This window comes from Pecten maximus, unplaced genomic scaffold, assembly GCF_902652985.1.
Source record: "Pecten maximus unplaced genomic scaffold, xPecMax1.1, whole genome shotgun sequence".
NCBI classification, from domain to species: domain Eukaryota; kingdom Metazoa; phylum Mollusca; class Bivalvia; order Pectinida; family Pectinidae; genus Pecten; species Pecten maximus.
In genome coordinates, this window is record NW_022982774.1 from 1 (window position 1) to 18,959 (window position 18,959).

At 38.3% G+C, this 18,959-nt stretch overlaps 1 protein-coding gene across 2 annotated transcripts; it reads left to right on the plus strand.

Moving 5' to 3' along the window:
* The first annotated feature begins 86 nt into the window (after positions 1-86).
* On the plus strand, positions 87-18,637 carry LOC117320924 (flocculation protein FLO11-like). Of its 2 annotated transcripts, none has more exons than XM_033875403.1 (5): positions 87-1,042; positions 1,753-1,860; positions 4,759-5,141; positions 6,105-6,195; positions 10,450-18,637. In XM_033875403.1, the coding sequence occupies exons 1-5, from the start codon at positions 986-988 to the stop codon at positions 10,843-10,845; spliced, it is 1,035 nt and encodes a 344-aa protein (XP_033731294.1). In that variant the 5' UTR covers positions 87-985; the 3' UTR covers positions 10,846-18,637. The 2 variants fall into 2 exon arrangements, with proteins under 2 accessions (XP_033731294.1, XP_033731295.1); XM_033875404.1 differs by having other exon boundaries at positions 10,453-18,637.
* Positions 18,638-18,959: the final 322 nt, after the last annotated feature.

Here is an 18,959-nt window from a genome sequence, read left to right on the forward strand (position 1 = left end):
TTATTGGGCCTGTAGCAAGTTGGAGTTTCAGGTCTTTTTCGGTCTAGGTCACTGTCACTATTTTCAGTGGGAGCTGGTGGGGAACATACAAATTTGAGAATCTTGCTATCTAAATATTATGCCAAAACTTTGTGGTCATAATGATTATTTGATACTGCCGGGATGTTGCCAGGTGTATGGAGTTTGGGATAACTCGCATTCCCAATTGAAATCTGACCTGTGATTTCCCAAATTTGACCTAAAGTTTCCCAATCAGAAATGTTCACCACCAAAAGTAACAAAGATTTAAAGCAATATTCGGTATTGTACACTGGATTGTAATGAATTCTAATGATGATGACCACTTAGAAAATGGTAAAACAGCAAAAAGAAAGAAAAAAAAAAGAAAAAAAGAAAATTGTTACAAATGGAACCATCCTTTTTATGTCTGAGGTGATGAGGCACAGTTGCAGATCATGGTAACACCGTGCAGCTACCATACAGGTGTGTTCATAACATATTTTAAGGGGTGTTATGACACTTGACAGCTCAGGTGGTGGAATGGCATTGTTGTAACATGCTCTCCTTTTACCTAAGCAGGTATGGGGTCACCCGCCTGATAATGTGGGTTTTTCCCCACACAAGTGTGATATAACTTGTTTCACAATTCTTGTAAAATAAAGTTTACAATTTACATTTATACCGATCGCAATAGCACAGTACTTAATGATGTCACTGACATCAATACAGCCGAGATGGACCTAAACTGATAAGGGTCGCTGTGGCCGAGTGGTTAAGGTGTCCCGACACTTCATCACTGGTCCACCAACTCGCTTGTTCACAACCCACTTGGGGCAGGTAACTGGTACTGGCCGGTGGTTATTGTCGGGGAACTCCGGCTTTCCTCCACCCCCAAAACCTGGCACTTCCTTTAATGACCCTGGCTGTCATTAGGACGTTATAACAAAATAAACCTAACCTTACCTGATAAATTTGTATTCATAGGATGACTCGGAGCTATAGAAGTCGCAGGAGAAGAGATGATGATGGTGCTAGAAATATGGTAAGTTTAAAACATGTACAGCAGAGTTGATAAAAACAATAGAGTACCGACATTATAACAAATCCTTAATTCCTACTCAAAATCGATGAAACGAGGACAAGCTATGAGCATACTGTAATATAGATTTGCATGGAGACGCTTGAAAAAAATACAAGGAGAATAAGAAATGGAATGTTTCCAAATGAGCAAAACCAGTTTTACACTAGTATACATATGTATGACTAATGTCTTATATGTTTAAAGATTTGCACAAATGAAAACTTGTAAATAAATGAGCTAATCTGGTAAAGGATGGTTTGGTAAAATTTATTCTTGTTCAGGGTTTCACCAGGTATTGTATAAATTTGTTTGTTTTCAGACCTAATGGGGTTCTACTGTATAGTTTTAATAAAATCTCTGACATCAGTTTAACTGGTCCAGGCTAGAGGGACTATTACAATGCTGTACACTTGCAGTGTTAGAATGGTTATTCATGCTTGTTTAGTATCAATATATGCCGCTGGTATTATCATCAGAAACGTAGTCTTGAGAATTTAAAATTCAGTTGTGATAGATTCTGTCGTAGCAAGGCTTGTATTTCCCACATCTACAGCTAATACTCCAGGAAAACACTCATTGTTATTGAATAAAAATATAGAGCCAAAATGTTTTCCTGGTAAATGTGTGAGCAGCTCACAGATGATACTTACTTTTTCTTTCCTGAATCACAGCGACCTAGTTCTTCCCAGGCCGTCACCAAAGACAGTAAATTACCTAGCGATCAACAGTTTGACCTAGAAATCAATGCGTTCCCACCATTACCTGGACCGGTGGCAGCGGTGAGTGATCTTCATTATTAGCTCACCTGGTCCGAAGGACCAAGGTGAGCTTATGCCATACCGTTGCGTCCGTCGTCCGTCCGTCCGTCCGTCGTCTGTCGTCCGTCGTCCGTCGTCCGTCGTCCGTCCGTCCGTCAACAATTGACTTCTTCTTCATAACCACTGATCAGAATTTGACGAAATTTTGTCAGAAGCATCCCTATGGGGTGTGGACTCAAAATTGTACAAATGGTGGGGCTGACCCCCAGGGGTCGGAGGGGCGGGGCCAAAAGGGGTCAATTTGGCTATATTAATATAAACGACTTCTTCTCTGAAACCAAGCAAAGGATATCGCTCCTATTTGCCTGGTAGCATCACTATGGGGTGAGGATTCAAAATTGTACAAATGGTGGGGCTGACCCCCTGGGGGCCTGAGGGCGGGGCCAAAATGGGTCAATATACCTATATTTATATCAACGACTTCTTCTCTGAAACCAAGCAATGGATATTGCTCATATTTGCCTGGTAGCATCACTATGAGATGGGGATTCAAAATTGTACAAATGGTGAGGCTGACCCCACGGGGGCCTGAGGGGCGGGGCCAAATGTGGTCAATTGGGCTATATTGATATAAACGACTTCTCCTCTGAAACCGAGCAATGGATATTGCTCATATTTGCCTGGTAGCATCAGTATGGGGTGGGGATTCAAAATTGTACAAATGGTAAGGCTGACCCCACGGGGGCCTGAGGGGCGGGGCCAAGAAGGGTCAATTTGGCTATATTGATATGAACAACTTCTCCTCTGAAATCAAGCAATAGATATTGCTCGTATTTGACTGTGAGCATCCCTTTGGGGCCAGGATTCAAAATTGTACAAATGGTGGGGCCGACCTACCTGGGGCCTGAGGGGCGGGGCCAAAAGGGGTCAATTTGGCTAAATTGATATAAACAACTTCTTCTCTGAAACTAAGCTATGGATATCGCTCATATTTGCCTGCTTCAACCCCCGGGGTAGGGATTCAAAACTGTATAAATGACAGAGCTGACCCCCGGGGAGCTAAGAGGCGGGGCCAAAAGGGGTCAATTTGGCTAAATTGATATAAACAACTTCTTCTCTGAAACTAAGCTATGGATATCGCTCATATTTGCCTGCTTCAACCCCCGGGGTAGGGATTCAAAACTGTATAAATGACAGAGCTGACCCCCGGGGAGCTAAGAGGCGGGGCCAAAAGGGGTCATTTTGGCAGAATTGATATAAACAACTTCTTCTCTGAAACTAAGCAATGGATATATCACTCACATTTGTATGGTAGCATGGTCATGGGGTGGGGATTCAAAATTGTACAAATTTTGGGGTTGACCCCCCCCCCCCCCCCCCAGGGGACTTAGGGGTGGGGCCAAAAAGGGTCAATTTGGCTAAATTGATATGAACAACTTCTATGAAACAGCTCATATTTGACTGGTAGCATCCTTTTGGTTAGGGATTCAAAATTTTATAACGGAAGGAACTGACCCCAGGGTGCAGAGGGCGGGGTCAAAAGGGGTCAATTGGTTTAAACAACTTCTTTTCCCGAACTAAACAATGGATATCGCTCACATTTGTGTGGTATCATCTGGGGTTGCGCCAAAAGTCAATTTCATTTCATGGATTAATGCATTTTTGGCAGAAAAACCTCGCGTACCCATATAAAATGCCTATGATATATTGACATAGCAATACCAGTGACAATATACTTAATCATCATTCTTGTTTCATATCTCATGAAATCCAGGTGAGCGATACAGGCCCTCTGGGCCTCTTGTTTTGTATGTTTGGATGCTTAATCTTTGCTCTGTATCTTGTATTACTAAAAGACATTAAAAGCACAATAGATTATTTACTGTATAACCATACATCTGAATTTTCAATTAAAACAAATTCCTGCCATATGGTGATGGTAATGAAAAAACCCAGCCACATTTTTGCCTGTTTTAACAACAAACTCCTGTCACATGTTTACCTGTGGTAACGACGAACTCCAGCCACATGTTTACTTGTGTTAACGAGATCACATATTTTAACATCATGTAGCTATTCTGATGTGTGGCATTTGTTTGATTTTGAATTTAACTGTAGAAATGCGAATTGCAGCACTCTTTATACTGTACATGTTTTGTAGTAAGGACAATTCTAGTAAAATATCTACCCAGTAGAAGAAATCTAGGTTTGTCTGTATTTCTGGAGTTCTCATGTTGGAATTATTCACTAAAATAGCCCTAGAATACATTGTAGCTTGTTATCCCCCGTGAAACGCGTTTGCGGGGGATATTAAATTGGGCTCCGTCCGAGATTCTTTTCCGGGCTATAACTCAATAACCGTTCAACGCAGCTCCTTGAAACTTTCTGCATATATATCGGACTAGTGCCCTAGTTGTGCCTTTTGCTATTGCGGACCTTCCATTTTCGGTACTTTTTCTGTCACCATGGAAACTTAGTCAAAATACCAAATTACTGTTTCCTTTTGTTTCCGGGCTATAACTCCATAACCGTTCAACGCAGCTCCTTGAAACTTTCTGTATATATCAGACTAGTGCCCTAGTTGTGCTTTTTGCTATTACGGACCTTCCAATTTTTGTATTTTTTCTGTCACCATAGAGACTTAATCAAAAATACAAAATTACTTTTTCCTTAATAACTCTTACTTTTGAGCTTGATATATACATGTATTTGGGTTTTCATACCAACTGCGGGGGATAAAGCCAAGCTTTGCGGCTCCTTGTTTACCTTTAAATCCAGATGCCTAAATTAATGGGATATCAAGTTATTTTCACATTCAAATTTTGATATGATTTTTCAAGACAAATCTTATGGTGTCAAGCCCGCCATGTTTACATTTTATATAATAAACTAATGTGGATTACTTTGTTTATTCCTCAGAATTCTTCTACGGCTGGTGATGTCTTTGAGAGTAAGCTGTCAGATGTTGTCAAGGGAACGGCTAAGCCCCAGGTGCGGGAGTCGAAAGCCTCCCCACCCCCTGTACCTCCCCCTCCTCCTCCTCCGTCAGCCTCAATACAGTCTCCGCCAGTGGCAACTCCTCAGCCACAGATACCAGTTGCTGTGACAGCGACCACATCAGTGCCTGCCACCACCCGACCCTCAAGTCCGCCAAAGTCCCGGGAGTCTACGACAACGACAACGGTGACGACAAATGGCTCCAGCGGAAACACATCAACAGTGCCATCTAGTGGTAGTGCCAGCTGTACAGCCGTGGCTGCCCCAGTGACGCGTGTGCCATCCCCACCAATTATACCACAGAAGTATGTGCATTGGAGATTATAGTTGTTAGATTTTGGAGGATTCAGAAACATCTTCGGCTATTCCAGTAAAATATATACCCAACAGGAGGATACTAGGTTAACAGACCTAAACCACAATATGAAGTGATTTAATTTATAAACGGTACCATGTACAATGAGTCAGTTTACTCCAGTACTCGCCATGCATTAAGTTTCTTTATTCCATTCATAGGATATATATTCTACTTGAATAGCCTGAAATATATAGAGGTTACACAAGTGATTGTTGGATATGGAATTTATTTTACACGAGTAAGTTATTTTTTTTAAAGTTACAAAAGACAAGAGCTTTAGCGAGTGTCTTTTGCAGCTTTTAAAAAATATCTTACGAGTGTGAAATAAATCCCATATCCAACAATTTCGGGTCGTGTGACCTGTTTCTACCACAATAACATCGGCTTGAATCAAAGTGAAATGCGACCAAGTATAATGTCGCGTATGCAAATAAAGTGTACCAGTGATGTCCGGGACCCAGTGATGTGACGCTATTTGATTATTGATAAAGTCAGTAACAATTGCAGCTTGGGTCAAAGTTTGAATTCTTGACCAATCAAAAGACCGGAAGGTTATATACCACTAGTTGTATATAACATATATTTATCCAACAGTCAGCACATTTATACAATGGCTTGAGAGTGGAATAACACAGCGTATTGTGGTAGAAAAATGATTACAGTATGGTGTGGAGGATCTTTGCCTCTGTGTTTGTGATATATCTTGACCTTGTTTCTTGTTTGTACCTGGAATTCGGGTATGTTATTTAATACAAGACAGTATGTAAAATCACAAAAACAGGATCACTATGACTACTTTGACTTTTGACCTTGACCTCAGTCTGGGTATAACGTATCAACAGGCACATATTGGATGACAAAATGGGGTCAGCTGTCGAGTTTAACCAGATTTAATGTGTTGTATTTGCAGGTCTGTCAAGATATTGAGCATGCCAGAGAGTCAGCCAAAATCTGCAGAAAGCCATGTGTCTCAGCGACCAGTCAGCAGTGCTCCTAAGACTGTATGTAGTTCTTAATGTCACCTTCTTATAGGACTAGGTGGTCCAGCATACCTCCATATAGCTGTTACATAGTCCAGTATGGGGGCTACATAGTCCAGCATTCCTCAGTATAGGTGGTACATAGTCCAGCATTCCTCAGTATAGGTGGTACATAGTCCAACATTCCTCAGTATAAGGGGTACATAGTCCAGCATTCCTCAGTATAAGGGGTACATAGTCCAACATTCCTCAGTATAGGTGGTACATAGTCCAGCATTCCTCAGTATAGGTGGTACATAGTCCAACATTCCTCAGTATAGGTGGTACATAGTCCAGCATTCCTCAGTATAGGTGGTACATAGTCCAACATTCCTCAGTATAGGTGGTACATAGTCCAGCATTCCTCTGTATAGGTGGTACATAGTCCAGCATTCCTCAGTATAGGTGGTACATAGTCAAACATTCCTGAGTATAGGTGGTACATAGTCCAGCACCCTGAGTATAGCTGTTACATAGTCCAGTATGGGTGCTACATAGTCCAACATTCCTCAGTATAGGTGGTACATAGTCCAGCATTCCTCAGTATAGGTGGTACATAGTCCAGCATTCCTCAGTATAAGGGGTACATAGTCCAACATTCCTCAGTATAGGTGGTACATAGTCCAGCATTCCTCAGTATAGGTGGTACATAGTCCAGCATTCCTCAGTATAAGGGGTACATAGTCCAGCATTCCTCAGTATAAGGGGTACATAGTCCAACATTCCTCAGTATAGGTGGTACATAGTCCAGCATTCCTCAGTATAGGTGGTACATAGTCCAGCATTCCTCTGTATAGGTGGTACATAGTCCAGCATTCCTCTGTATAGGTGGTACATAGTCCAGCATTCCTCAGTATAGGTGGTACATAGTCAAGCATTCCTCAGTATAGGTGGTACATAGTCCAGCATACCTCAGTATAAGGGGTACATAGTCCAGCATTCCTCAGTATAGGTGGTACATAGTCCAACATTCCTCAGTATAAGGGCTACATAGTCCAGCATTCCTCTGTATAGGTGGTACATAGTCCAGCATTCCTCAGTATAGGTGGTACATAGTCCAGCATACCTCAGTATAAGGGGTACATAGTCCAGCATTCCTCAGTATAGGTGGTACATAGTCCAACATTCCTCAGTATAAGGGCTACATAGTCCAGCATTCTTCTGTATAGGTGGTACATAGTCCAACATTCCTCAGTATAGGTGGTACATAGTCCAACATTCCTCAGTATAGGTGGTACATAGTCCAGCACTCCTCAGTATAGGTGGTACATAGTTCAGCATTCCTCAGTATAGGTGGTACATAGTCCAACATTCCTCAGTATAGGTGGTACATAGTCCAACATTCCTCAGTATAAGGGGTACATAGTCCAGCATTCCTCAGTATAGGTGGTACATAGTCCAGCATTCCTCAGTATAGGTGGTACATAGTCCAACATTCCTCAGTATAGGTGGTACATAGTCCAACATTCCTCAGTATAGGTGGTACATAGTCCAGCATTCCTCAGTATAGGTGGTACATATTCCAGCATTCCTCAGTATAGGTGGTACATAGTCCAGCATTCCTCAGTATAGGTGGTACATAGTCCAACATTCCTCAGTATAGGTGGTACATAGTCCAACATTCCTCAGTATAGGTGTTACATAGTCTAACATACCTCAGTATAGCTGGTACATAGTCCAGCATTCCTCAGTATAGGTGGTACATAGTCCAGTATAGGTGGTACATAGTCCAGCATTCCTCAGTATAGGTGGTACATAGTCCAGCATTCCTCAGTATAGGTGGTACATAGTCCAGCATTCCCCAGCATTCCTCAGTATAGGTGGTACATAGTCCAGCATTCCTCAGTATAGGTGGTACATAGTCCAACATTCCTCAGTATAGGTGGTACATAGTCCAGCATTCCTCTGTATAGGTGGTACATAGTCCAGCATTCCTCAGTATAGGTGGTACATAGTCCAGCATTCCTCAGTATAGGTGGTACATAGTCCAGCATTTCTCAGTATAGGTGGTACATAGTCCAACATTCATCTGTATAGGTGGTACATAGTCCAACATTCCTCAGTATAGGTGGTACGTAGTCCAACATTCCTCAGTATAAGGGGTACATAGTCCAGCATTCCTCAGTATAGGTGGTGCACAGTCCAGCATTCCTCAGTATAGGTGGTACATAGTCCAACATTCCTCAGTATAGGTGGTACATAGTCCAACATTCCTCTGTATAGGTGGTACATAGTCCAGCATTCCTCAGTATAGGTGGTACATAGTCCAGCATTCCTCAGTATAAGGGGTACATAGTCCAGCATTCCTCTGTATAGGTGGTACATAGTCCCAACATTCCTCAGTATAGGTGGTACATAGTCCAGCATTCCTGAGTATAGGTGGTACATAGTCCAGCATTCCTGAGTATAGGTGGTACATAGTCCAGCATTCCTCAGTATAGGTGGTACATAGTCCAACATTCCTCAGTATAGGTGGTACATAGTCCAACATTCCTCAGTATAGGTGGTACATAGTCCAGCATTCCTCAGTATAGGTGGTACATAGTCCAACATTCCTCTGTATAGGTGGTACATAGTCCCAACATTCCTCAGTATAAGGGGTACATAGTCCAACATTCCTCAGTATAGGTGGTACATAGTCCAACATTCCTCAGTATAAGGGGTACATAGTCCAGCATTCTTCAGTATAGGTGGTACATAGTCCAACATTCCTCTGTATAGGTGGTACATAGTCCAACATTCCTCAGTATAAGGGGTACATAGTCCAGCATTCCTCTGTATAGGTGGTACATAGTCCAACATTCCTCAGTATAGGTGGTACATAGTCCAGCATTCCTCAGTATAGGTGGTACATAGTCCAACATTCCTCTGTATAGGTGGTACATAGTCCCAACATTCCTCAGTATAAGGGGTACATAGTCCAACATTCCTCAGTATAGGTGGTACATAGTCCAACATTCCTCAGTATAGGTGGTACATAGTCCCAACATTCCTCAGTATAAGGGGTACATAGTCCAGCATTCCTCAGTATAGGTGGTACATAGTCCAGTATTCCTCTGTATAGGTGGTACATAGTCCAGCATTCCTCAGTATAGGTGGTACATAGTCCAACATTCCTCAGTATAGGTGGTACATAGTCCAACATTCCTCAGTATAGGTGGTACATAGTCCAACATTCCTCAGTATAGGTGGTACATAGTCCAGCATTCCTCAGTATAGGTGGTACATAGTCCAGTATTCCTCAGTATAGGTGGTACATAGTCCAGGATTCCTCAGTATAGGTGGTACATAGTCCAGCATTCCTCAGTATAGGTGGTACATAGTCAAACATTCCTCTGTATAAGGGGTACATAGTCCAACATTCCTCAGTATAGGTGGTACATAGTCCAGCATTCCTCAGTATAGGTGGTACATAGTCCAACATTCCTCTGTATAAGGGGTACATAGTCCAACATTCCTCAGTATAGGTGGTACATAGTCCAGCATTCCTCAGTATAGGTGGTACATAGTCCAGCATTCCTCAGTATAAGGGGTACATAGTCCAGCATTCCTCAGTATAGGTGGTACATAGTCCAACATTCCTCAGTATAGGTGGTACATAGTCCAGTATGGGGGCTACATAGTCCAGCATTCCTCAGTATAGGTGGTACATAGTCCAGCATTCCTCAGTATAGGTGGTACATAGTCCAGTATAGGTGGTACATAGTCCAGCATTCCTCAGTATAGGTGGTACATAGTCCAACATTCCTCAGTATAGGTGGTACATAGTCCAACATTCCTAAAAATAGGTGGTACATAGTCCAGTATGGGGGCTACATAGTCCAACATTCCTCAGTATAGGTGGTACATAGTCCAACATTCCTAAAAATAGGTGGTACATAGTCCAGTATGGGGGCTACATAGTCCAACATTCCTCAGTATAGGTGGTACATAGTCCAGCATTCCTCTGTATAAGGGGTACATAGTCCAGCATTCCTAAAAATAGGTGGTACATATAGTCCAACATTCGTCAATATAGGTAGTACAAAGCTTAGACAAAGACCACCAGTGATTTTGAGTTCTACTAAGTTGGTTATAGAATTGTTCAAATGTCATAAAAACTTGATTGAGAAATCAGCATAAAATTGAACTAATTTTAGTCGTTATTGAAAACATAAGCTCGGAAATGTAATTTAATGCTTATTTGCTGTTCAAATTTCATATTTTCTTCACTGAACTCTTGTTCCATTTTTGCAGCAGGAAAAGCCTGTTCCAGTTCAGCAACAGGCTCAAGTCAAACTTACCTATGCTCAAATGTTGGCAAGAGGCCGAGAAGCTGAGGCTGCATCAGCTGCTGCCGCTGCCGCCGCTGCGGCTGCTGAAGGAAGTGGTAAACAACGCAGCAGTGATGAGTCGGGTGAGGAGGACTCGAAGACCGCTGCAAGTGTGCGTGCCAGTCAAACATTAAAAGAGCAATCTCAGACAATTAAAACGACTACTGCCAATTCTAGACCTCCGGTCAAGGACCAGGCGCGCCGAGACTTTGAACCTAAAGACCAGAGATATGGAGGTGGACGCCGTGCCAAAGAGAACCGTGAGCGAAGAGACAGGAGACGAAGTGAACGGGATGGATCACGGTCATCGACGAAATAAACGATGGCAATTGATGCTTGAGAATGATACACCAGCAATACATATGGACTTGGATCCGACTATTGGGATTCGCCGATGGATGTATGTTTAGGATTATAGGCTTGTGTGTAAAAGATGTGGTTCTCTTTGATGCTCGGTGTACGTCGCATCAGGTTGGATCATTAACTGAAATTTTTTGATATTTGGAATGATGTTTACAACAGGTTGACATTTTGGATTTGTTGACAAAATTTCATGTAAAGATATGCAAGAGAAGCAATGTATTTAAACGGGAATTTGATTCTGCTGGTAGAAAGTCTATGACTCGCGGCAGGAAATCCTGTTGATGTTTGCTGCAATGATATGTACAAGCAAGTCAGGTTTGAACACTAAAACCGAGTCTGGTATAATTGTGATATTGAATGGTTCGCTGACAAATGTCTACAGTGTATTGTGTAATGATGGCACTAGGTCTCTCCTGCCAACCGAGGGGAGGCATGAATCACTAGACAGACCCATAAGTATTATGGGATGTAGCAAGGGGTTTGTCCATCAGTGTCACATGCCTCTCCAGAACTCTTTTATCCCACTTCCTGTGGGATAGGCATGGAATATGGTTCAAACGTTTCCATTTGTTACAGAGACATGAATTTGCTCATATGTGCAATTAGTAGCCAGAGAAATGTGTTGATTGGTTGAAAATAGTATTGGAAAAAAATTTAAAAAATTTTTGGGAGATATTATTATATTGCTGGATGTTTGCCTCTGTAACATAGTTGCGCGCCGTTGATCTCCATTGAGTACACGTAATGTTTGACAATGGCAAAGATGTTTCTGGTAATTGTTGCCGTCAGGAGGTCGGCTTGTTATCGGTATTATAACCACATGTTGCATGGTGCACGCCAGTCACTTAACTGTTTTTCTACCTCTCTGTCTCTTCTTATTCTCTTCTTTCCATCTCTAGTTACTGCTGAACTGCACTGGTGGGGACAGTTCAAATAATTACCACTGGAATACAATTTCAGGCACTGCAAAACTTTCAGTATATATGTTAGTTGAATGATTTATTTCTTAAGATATTATCACAATTGAGGGTTTAAATTTAGATTTAAAATCACCGTTTTAAGCTTAAATTGTTTAGCCCATAGTCCAAGAATGGCTGTGTTTTAAAACATAACGAACAGGTTTTGTTAAAAGCTTATTTTGTAGTGTGCAATTTTGTCAGTAACACGAGTGGGATTTTCTGTTGTAGAATTTCCCAAATATTACCTCGTCAGCACTGTTTAGTGTGATATCTGATGTAACATCCCTATAGAACAGCTATGTTCTGATGTACACGGACAGCCACAGGGTCTAGTTTTACCAATATCGGCCCTGGTTACAAAAATAATTGTCAGGCCATTGACATTATGTTTGTTTTTATGTGTTCTTCAATTCATTTTCTGGAACAGATATTTTTTTTTCACTTTAAACATTTAGAGTTCAATATAATATGAAAAATCATACTTTGAAATAATCTCTAGATGGCAGATTCATGCCATTTATATTCTGCAGTGTTGAAAAGATTTCATGTGTAAATGTTTAAGCAGAGTGGACGGTGGGTCCTAGATCCTTAAAATTGACCCAAATTGCTATAACTAACTGGGAAATATGTTACACTGGGAGCTGTTACTGTTAGAACTAGACCGCTGTTATCTTAAATTGGTGCCTGCTTGCATTTAATTCTGTTGGTTTATTACTTTTTAACCTCTGTTGTGGGTTAATCATTGTACAGAGCTGTGTTGAGGCGAGAACCTCTTTAAATACATAACTAAGTGTCTGTACATATAGAGACAAGCGTGTAGAGAATCTTAACCAGTATTCAACACTATTTAATCGTGATTTAGCACATCCATTTTAAAGTTACTTGTTTAATTATTGTTTGTGTTTTTTTTTTGTTTTTTTGTTTGTTTTTTTTTTGTTTTTTTTTTTTGTTATTTGAAGTCGGAAAAAAACCAAAAATGTTCCGTGTATTTTAGGATCACATATTCTTTTGATGTAAAATCTGGTTCCCTATGTTCCCCAGATTTTGGACAATATTTTATTTTACAAATGACATATTTCCAGGTATGAAATTTGAAATCTTTGTCTTGGGAGGTTTGGCTATGCATGCATTACAATATAAACCCTTCTAGTTTGCATTTAATGACAATCTTTTACAATCTCAACTAAGTCTTTGGTCAAGGGTCAATATTAATTAAATAGTTTTTCTCCGTTCTGGGTGTAGGTTTCATATCTGGCTTGTATCATTGTCTGGTCTCACATTAGTAAAAATTATGCATTACATACAAATGTTTGGAAATATGTCATTTGAAAAAAACCCATACATTTTCATCCAAGTATGAAAATATGGACGATTTAAAAATATTCATAAAGGTGGACCTGGGCCTAACATTTTGTTAACGTCAGGCAGTGATATTTAGAATGTAAATTATTGAAGGCCTGCTGCCAGATCAATATGGACTTTCATACCTACCAGTGATATTAGTATCATGCTATTAGAATTTTTATAAACAGGATTTAATTACAAATCGTGTAAGGTTATTATGTGAAATGTTATATCAAGATTGCTTTTTAATCTCGTAAACTTTGTGGAGCTATCACAAAATAGTCGATTGAATGTAGAGTACTGAAATAAAAGTATTATACAGAAAATGATTATATTTTGAATTTAAACTCTTAAAATGCTGCCATAACGTATATATGATAATTAAAATGTTCTCATTAAGATTAGAGGTCGTTAATATTGGACAATGTTAATGTGTACAGCAAAGTACTGTATCCCCTCTTTCTGACACTTCCCACCCCAACCCCCATTTTACAACCAGTCTGTGGGATTTTCAGATGCTATTTGAGTTGTGAACTAGTTGTTGAGTAGATAATGTACAAGTAAATTGGTTTTACGACCAGATATACATATATATATATTATATATATACGTGTTTCGCTGCTATGAATATCTGACCTAATATTTGGATCCTATGTTGTGCTATAATAATGAAGAGTATATGTATGCTTGTTGGCTTTCAAATGTGGTTTTCAGGAGTGATGAAAGTTTCTGAAGGATGCACAGGTGTTAATGATATATATATATATGATGAGTGTGAAACTGAGTTTTGATGTATTTTATTGAGGTGTAGATAACTTGGAGGTCTACATAACGTCGTGTACACGTTGTAACAGGTTTCCTCATAATGCTACAGTTAATGGTAAATCACATTTGATTTTGTTATCATCGAACAGAAATAAGCTTTGTCCCTAATAATACTATTGCTATAGAGCAAGGTCATTATTGGAGTTGTTGAAATCCTGAAGAGTGTTTAATTCACTCTTAAACAAGTAAAAAGTAAATTGAGAAAACTCCAAATTTGGAAGTGAAGGAGGGAAACATTTGGTACCCTTCTCATGTTGATTTCCATCGGGTGAGGTGGCGATTCAGCCACAGGAAGTACAACTGTCCAAGGGAGGTTACTCTAGTATAATTTCATCAGCCATACAATCTAATTAGAGGTGGGTTATGAACAGTGCTATAATGTATGGATACAGAAAGTTTCTAAACCATAACATGCTGTGATGTTGAGAAGAATATTAATTGTTAAATTAATTACTGGTTGGATACAGACAGTTTCCAAACAATAATATGCTGGCTACATGATTCCGCCTATTGCTAGATTTCTTCCTGCCTGTCACGGATCGGTGTTCTGTTGGCATTTAGAACAATAACAAGCTTAGGATCTGTTACAGTGTGTACATGTGGTTTGTTTAGATGCTCTCTATAAGTCATGCCTGATTATGTTGTCTATTGATTCTTGTCTGGTGACCCAGTTTAACATTGTTGATTGTAGTTGTATTTTTTTTTCACTTTTTAATACTTTGCGATTTCTTATGAAATATTATAAATAATTATTATTCATTGTTTTGGTTCACACACTTAGAGAAGTCATTTTGTTTTAGGTTTGGGCTTTTTAGTGTTATACAGGGGGACATGTGTGAATGATTGTATAGGTGTGATATATATATTTATATATATAGATCCTGTTGAACTTACAACCCCCTCAAGTCACTGATACTGGGTGATGTGTTGCCAGTTGTCACTGGTTAAAGTTCTGTGTAGGGTATAAGTTCAGTAGTAGGCGGTGTCCTTTATCTAGTCGTCTTTTATTTTAAGCAATGATGCAATTCATTGATTTACATTTCAGTAAAAAATTCAACATAGGTGTGGAAAGTTGATAACCAATGGATTAAAACCATAATTTATATTTTAGAAGAAATGACCATGAAACTAACCACTAATGACTGATTGTACTTAAGTAAATTAAAGGTAACTTTAAATTTTGCCAGGTCTGTAATGACAGGTCTGGTTATAGGTCTTGGTGACCTGAGGGGTTGTTTGGATAACAGTTCAAGTGTATGTGAAATGATACAGAATTACATTCTTATATAATTCTTATGAACCTTATCTTATTAATTGTGGACTAAAATCCAGCCAAATCTTGTTTTCAACATTCACATAAAAACCCCATATCAGACTACGTACCAAAAAAGTGGTATTTTTGTAGATGTGAAATATAAAATGTGTTCATTCTAGAGTGGAGTCAATATAATCTGTCAATGTTTATTCCCTGAAATAATATTATTTTACCTATTAATTTATTGCTCAGAAGAATGTAGTGCTATGCTGTTTGATAGGAGAATGAGATGGCTGAATAATGAGAAGAATTCAATAATTTGTAGAGTTACGGACATGTAATCTCACGCTTTTGTGATTACCATTGTTTTTAATGCATCATTGTCTTGCTTCTTGAATCATTCGCTAACAATCTGAATCATTTTGTGAGATTGGCATCGTATGAATAACGTCCTAACATAATTTTACATGTTAATGAATATATAAGATTGTGAAATTTCTGTTTACTATTTAGAAAAAAGGATGGCATCCAATTGTATCTACAGTGATTTTTGGACTTGGGGTGAAAAGCACATACGCACAAGGCATAATAGGAAAATTTGATTTATTGTAAGATAAATTTTTAGGAAAACAAAGTGAAACTGATATTCTGTAGAAATGCTGTAAATGAAAGGGATAACTTAACTGAGATTTAAAATTCAATAAGAAATTTCTCCTAGATGTAAGAATTAATGTGATAATTTTCACATTGTGAATAAGTTGTGTTGTATGTGATACATGCGAATTTGGATATGTGAAAAATACCTGTCTCTGGAAGAATATAAATTTGGATTTTTTTCTTTCATTTTTTTGTCAATTTAATAAATAGCATACATGTATATAGATAGAAAGTCAATGAGATGTGTAAAATAATGAAACACATCAGATATTTTTGTGAATCACTTTAGCTGGGTATAGTCATCTTGTGGCTATGTTACTGAGCTGCAGTTTTATGTCCTTTGTAAATACTTGTTGATAATAGTTTGGATAAGAGTATCTTCATTGTAATGCTGGTTACAAAGTTTTTCCTTGGGTAATTGTTCATTTGTTGATGTATTCATATGGCCATTCTCAGTTTAGCTTGCTAAGGTTATAGTATCAGCCTGTAAAATGCCAGTACTTTCATCTGCAGTAGTAAGTTTATGCCATTCTGGAAAAATATCCTTTCAATCAATTTTGTATATAATTTGCTTTAGTTTTGAATTTGAATAAAAAGTCAGGAATTCATAAATTGTTGAAATTGTGAAAAATGAAAGTATTCAAGGAAAGTTTTATCCTATTGTTATGTCACATTGGGAACTGTAATGATCTCCTTCTTGAAAAATGGGAACTTTTGTTTTAATTTGCTTAAAGATCGCAATCTAATTTTTTTCCGATGAAAAAAGCTAAGGCGTGTCATTATAACATGAATTTCTTCATCCTTTGGCATTGCTCCTATTTCCCAGGGTACATGTGCTTGCTATATGTGGTAAAAAAGATCTGTTCGTTCACCATAAGGCTGTTTGGATTGATGGAAGTGTTATTGTTTTGCAAAAAAAAATTATCAGCATTGTCATGGATCGCTCCTTCATCCTGTAGTAATTTCCAAATAGATACACACCTATCATATATAGCTTAATAACATTCGGGAGTAAATTGTACCCTAAATATTTGCAGTATTTCTTAATGGTTGAGATAATCTCGGTGCCACAGGCAAAATAGCACTAGTCAGATATATCATTATCAGAATTAATTGTTTGGAATGAACATCCAAACAAATAAAGTTTTTAGTCAGTAGAAAATTAGAAAATCTAGACTAACGTTCCCGTTAGGTCTCAAGCGAGTTTAACTTTCTGTCATGCTTCTGGAGGAAAATGCATCTATAGGGGAAACATCAGGTGTTTATGTAGCTTACAATTTTGTTTAAAATTTTACCATTGTTAATTGATAATGGGTAAATTTGTTAAAAAAGTTTTCAGAAAATCTTCTGTTATTTGTCTATATATATGTGGTCAGTGATATCAGCATTTTGTTTTTGAATCGGTATGTGTTAATATAAATTCTTTGCTAAAGGCAACAAAGGAAAATAATCTTAATGGTTTACAGTACAAAAATATGGCAATATTTTCAGTTTACTTACAGAAGCTTACACTATTTTAATCTCCTTTGATTAATTTGGAGAATGCATTTGTTTATGTTATGTGACCGTGAATTAATTAAATGTAATTGAGGCAGTATATATCCCCAAATCATTATAATGAATGTATGTGTGGTTTGTAAGATTATTTATTTGTTAAATTCATTAAAATTCTGTGATTGATTAGCCCATTTTAAACCTCAATGCCTTTGATGCAATGCCGATAATCATACACGCATCACCCATTCACTGCGACATTTTCAACTTCCCTTGGTTATACTGGCTGAAAAGATAAGTTTTGGAAAATTCAAGATTCAAAATTTGGAGATAGTTGTTTTTTTCTGTCGTGGGTTTGGTTTGAAACATCAAGCCTTCATCTCACATTCTACAATTTGCTACCATTCATAACGTGCTTCCATTTTTGTTTCCCTTTAAAGTATTTTCAAATAATGCTTAGAATCAAACGGTTTAAGTCTGATTAGATTGTCCTGCGGAGGTAGTAATTACAAAATTGAACAAGTGTTAAATTGATTCCTTATAAACCATATGCCCATACTTGTAGTTTGATTAATTGTCACATTTCATCGGGATGGGGTTTGTCACTTGAGATCTGTAGTTTTGTCCTGCCCAATCGTCTCTCGATAATATTGTCACATATGGGAAAGTCCCAGCTTTTGACTTAGTTTCCTTGCGTCCAGACAGGAAAGAAAACAACTTACTTGAATGTTCCCATTTGTATTGTATTCTTTTGCAGAAAGGATTTTCGTATAATTATATGTATAACTTCAAAAGAAAACGTCTTTAATGCCTATCATTTTGATTTCCTTATGAATTCTGCGGAATCGTTGATATCCAGGAACTTGAGGGAATGTATGAATATAATTCATTGTTTGAATAGTTTTCTGCGAAACTTCTAGTTAAAAGACTGTATACTTCTTTATGAATATGTCGATATTCTGTTTTGAATTTTTATGTTGGACACAGCTCAGAATATTTGTACATGTGTATATTATACATTTATTAAATTTGACATTGGAAAAAACCATGCCTGCATAATCATGATAGCCTTGGCTTGGAGATGATTCAGGGTAAAACTGCATGTCTTCGTTCATGTATTTTTTTATTGGGCATACATGTGATTGGATTAAATTATTGACAATTTTCGGGGTTAAAAAACAAGGACATCCAATAAAGAACATCCTCATCAGAAATTGTTTTCAGTTTTCTGTTCAACAGCACTATTATCCATATTGTATTGGGTTGTGATGTTGTCAACAGCACTATTATCCATATTGTATTGGGTTGTGATGTTGTCATGCAATTCAATTTAGTTCAATTGTATTCGGTAAAATGGTACATAGTCTTAACCACTTAACATTTGTAAAAGGAAAAATTTATTTTATGACAATTTTGGCACTTTGATTAAAAACTGTTTCTATGAACAAATTATATTAATGTCTATTAGCATAATAAACTTATAGTTATCAATGGTATTCCAACAGCAAAGTGTTGAAGGCAAGAAGGATCTGAAAG

Bases quoted from the DNA above. Each gene is read 5' to 3' on its own strand.
- LOC117320924 (XM_033875403.1), top strand. From the start codon at position 986: ATGACTCGGAGCTATAGAAGTCGCAGGAGAAGAGATGATGATGGTGCT. The intron at 1,861-4,758 runs GTGAGTGATCTT...TTTATTCCTCAG, and splicing joins TACCTGGACCGGTGGCAGCG to AATTCTTCTACGGCTGGTGA. The intron at 5,142-6,104 runs GTATGTGCATTG...TTGTATTTGCAG, and splicing joins CCACCAATTATACCACAGAA to GTCTGTCAAGATATTGAGCA.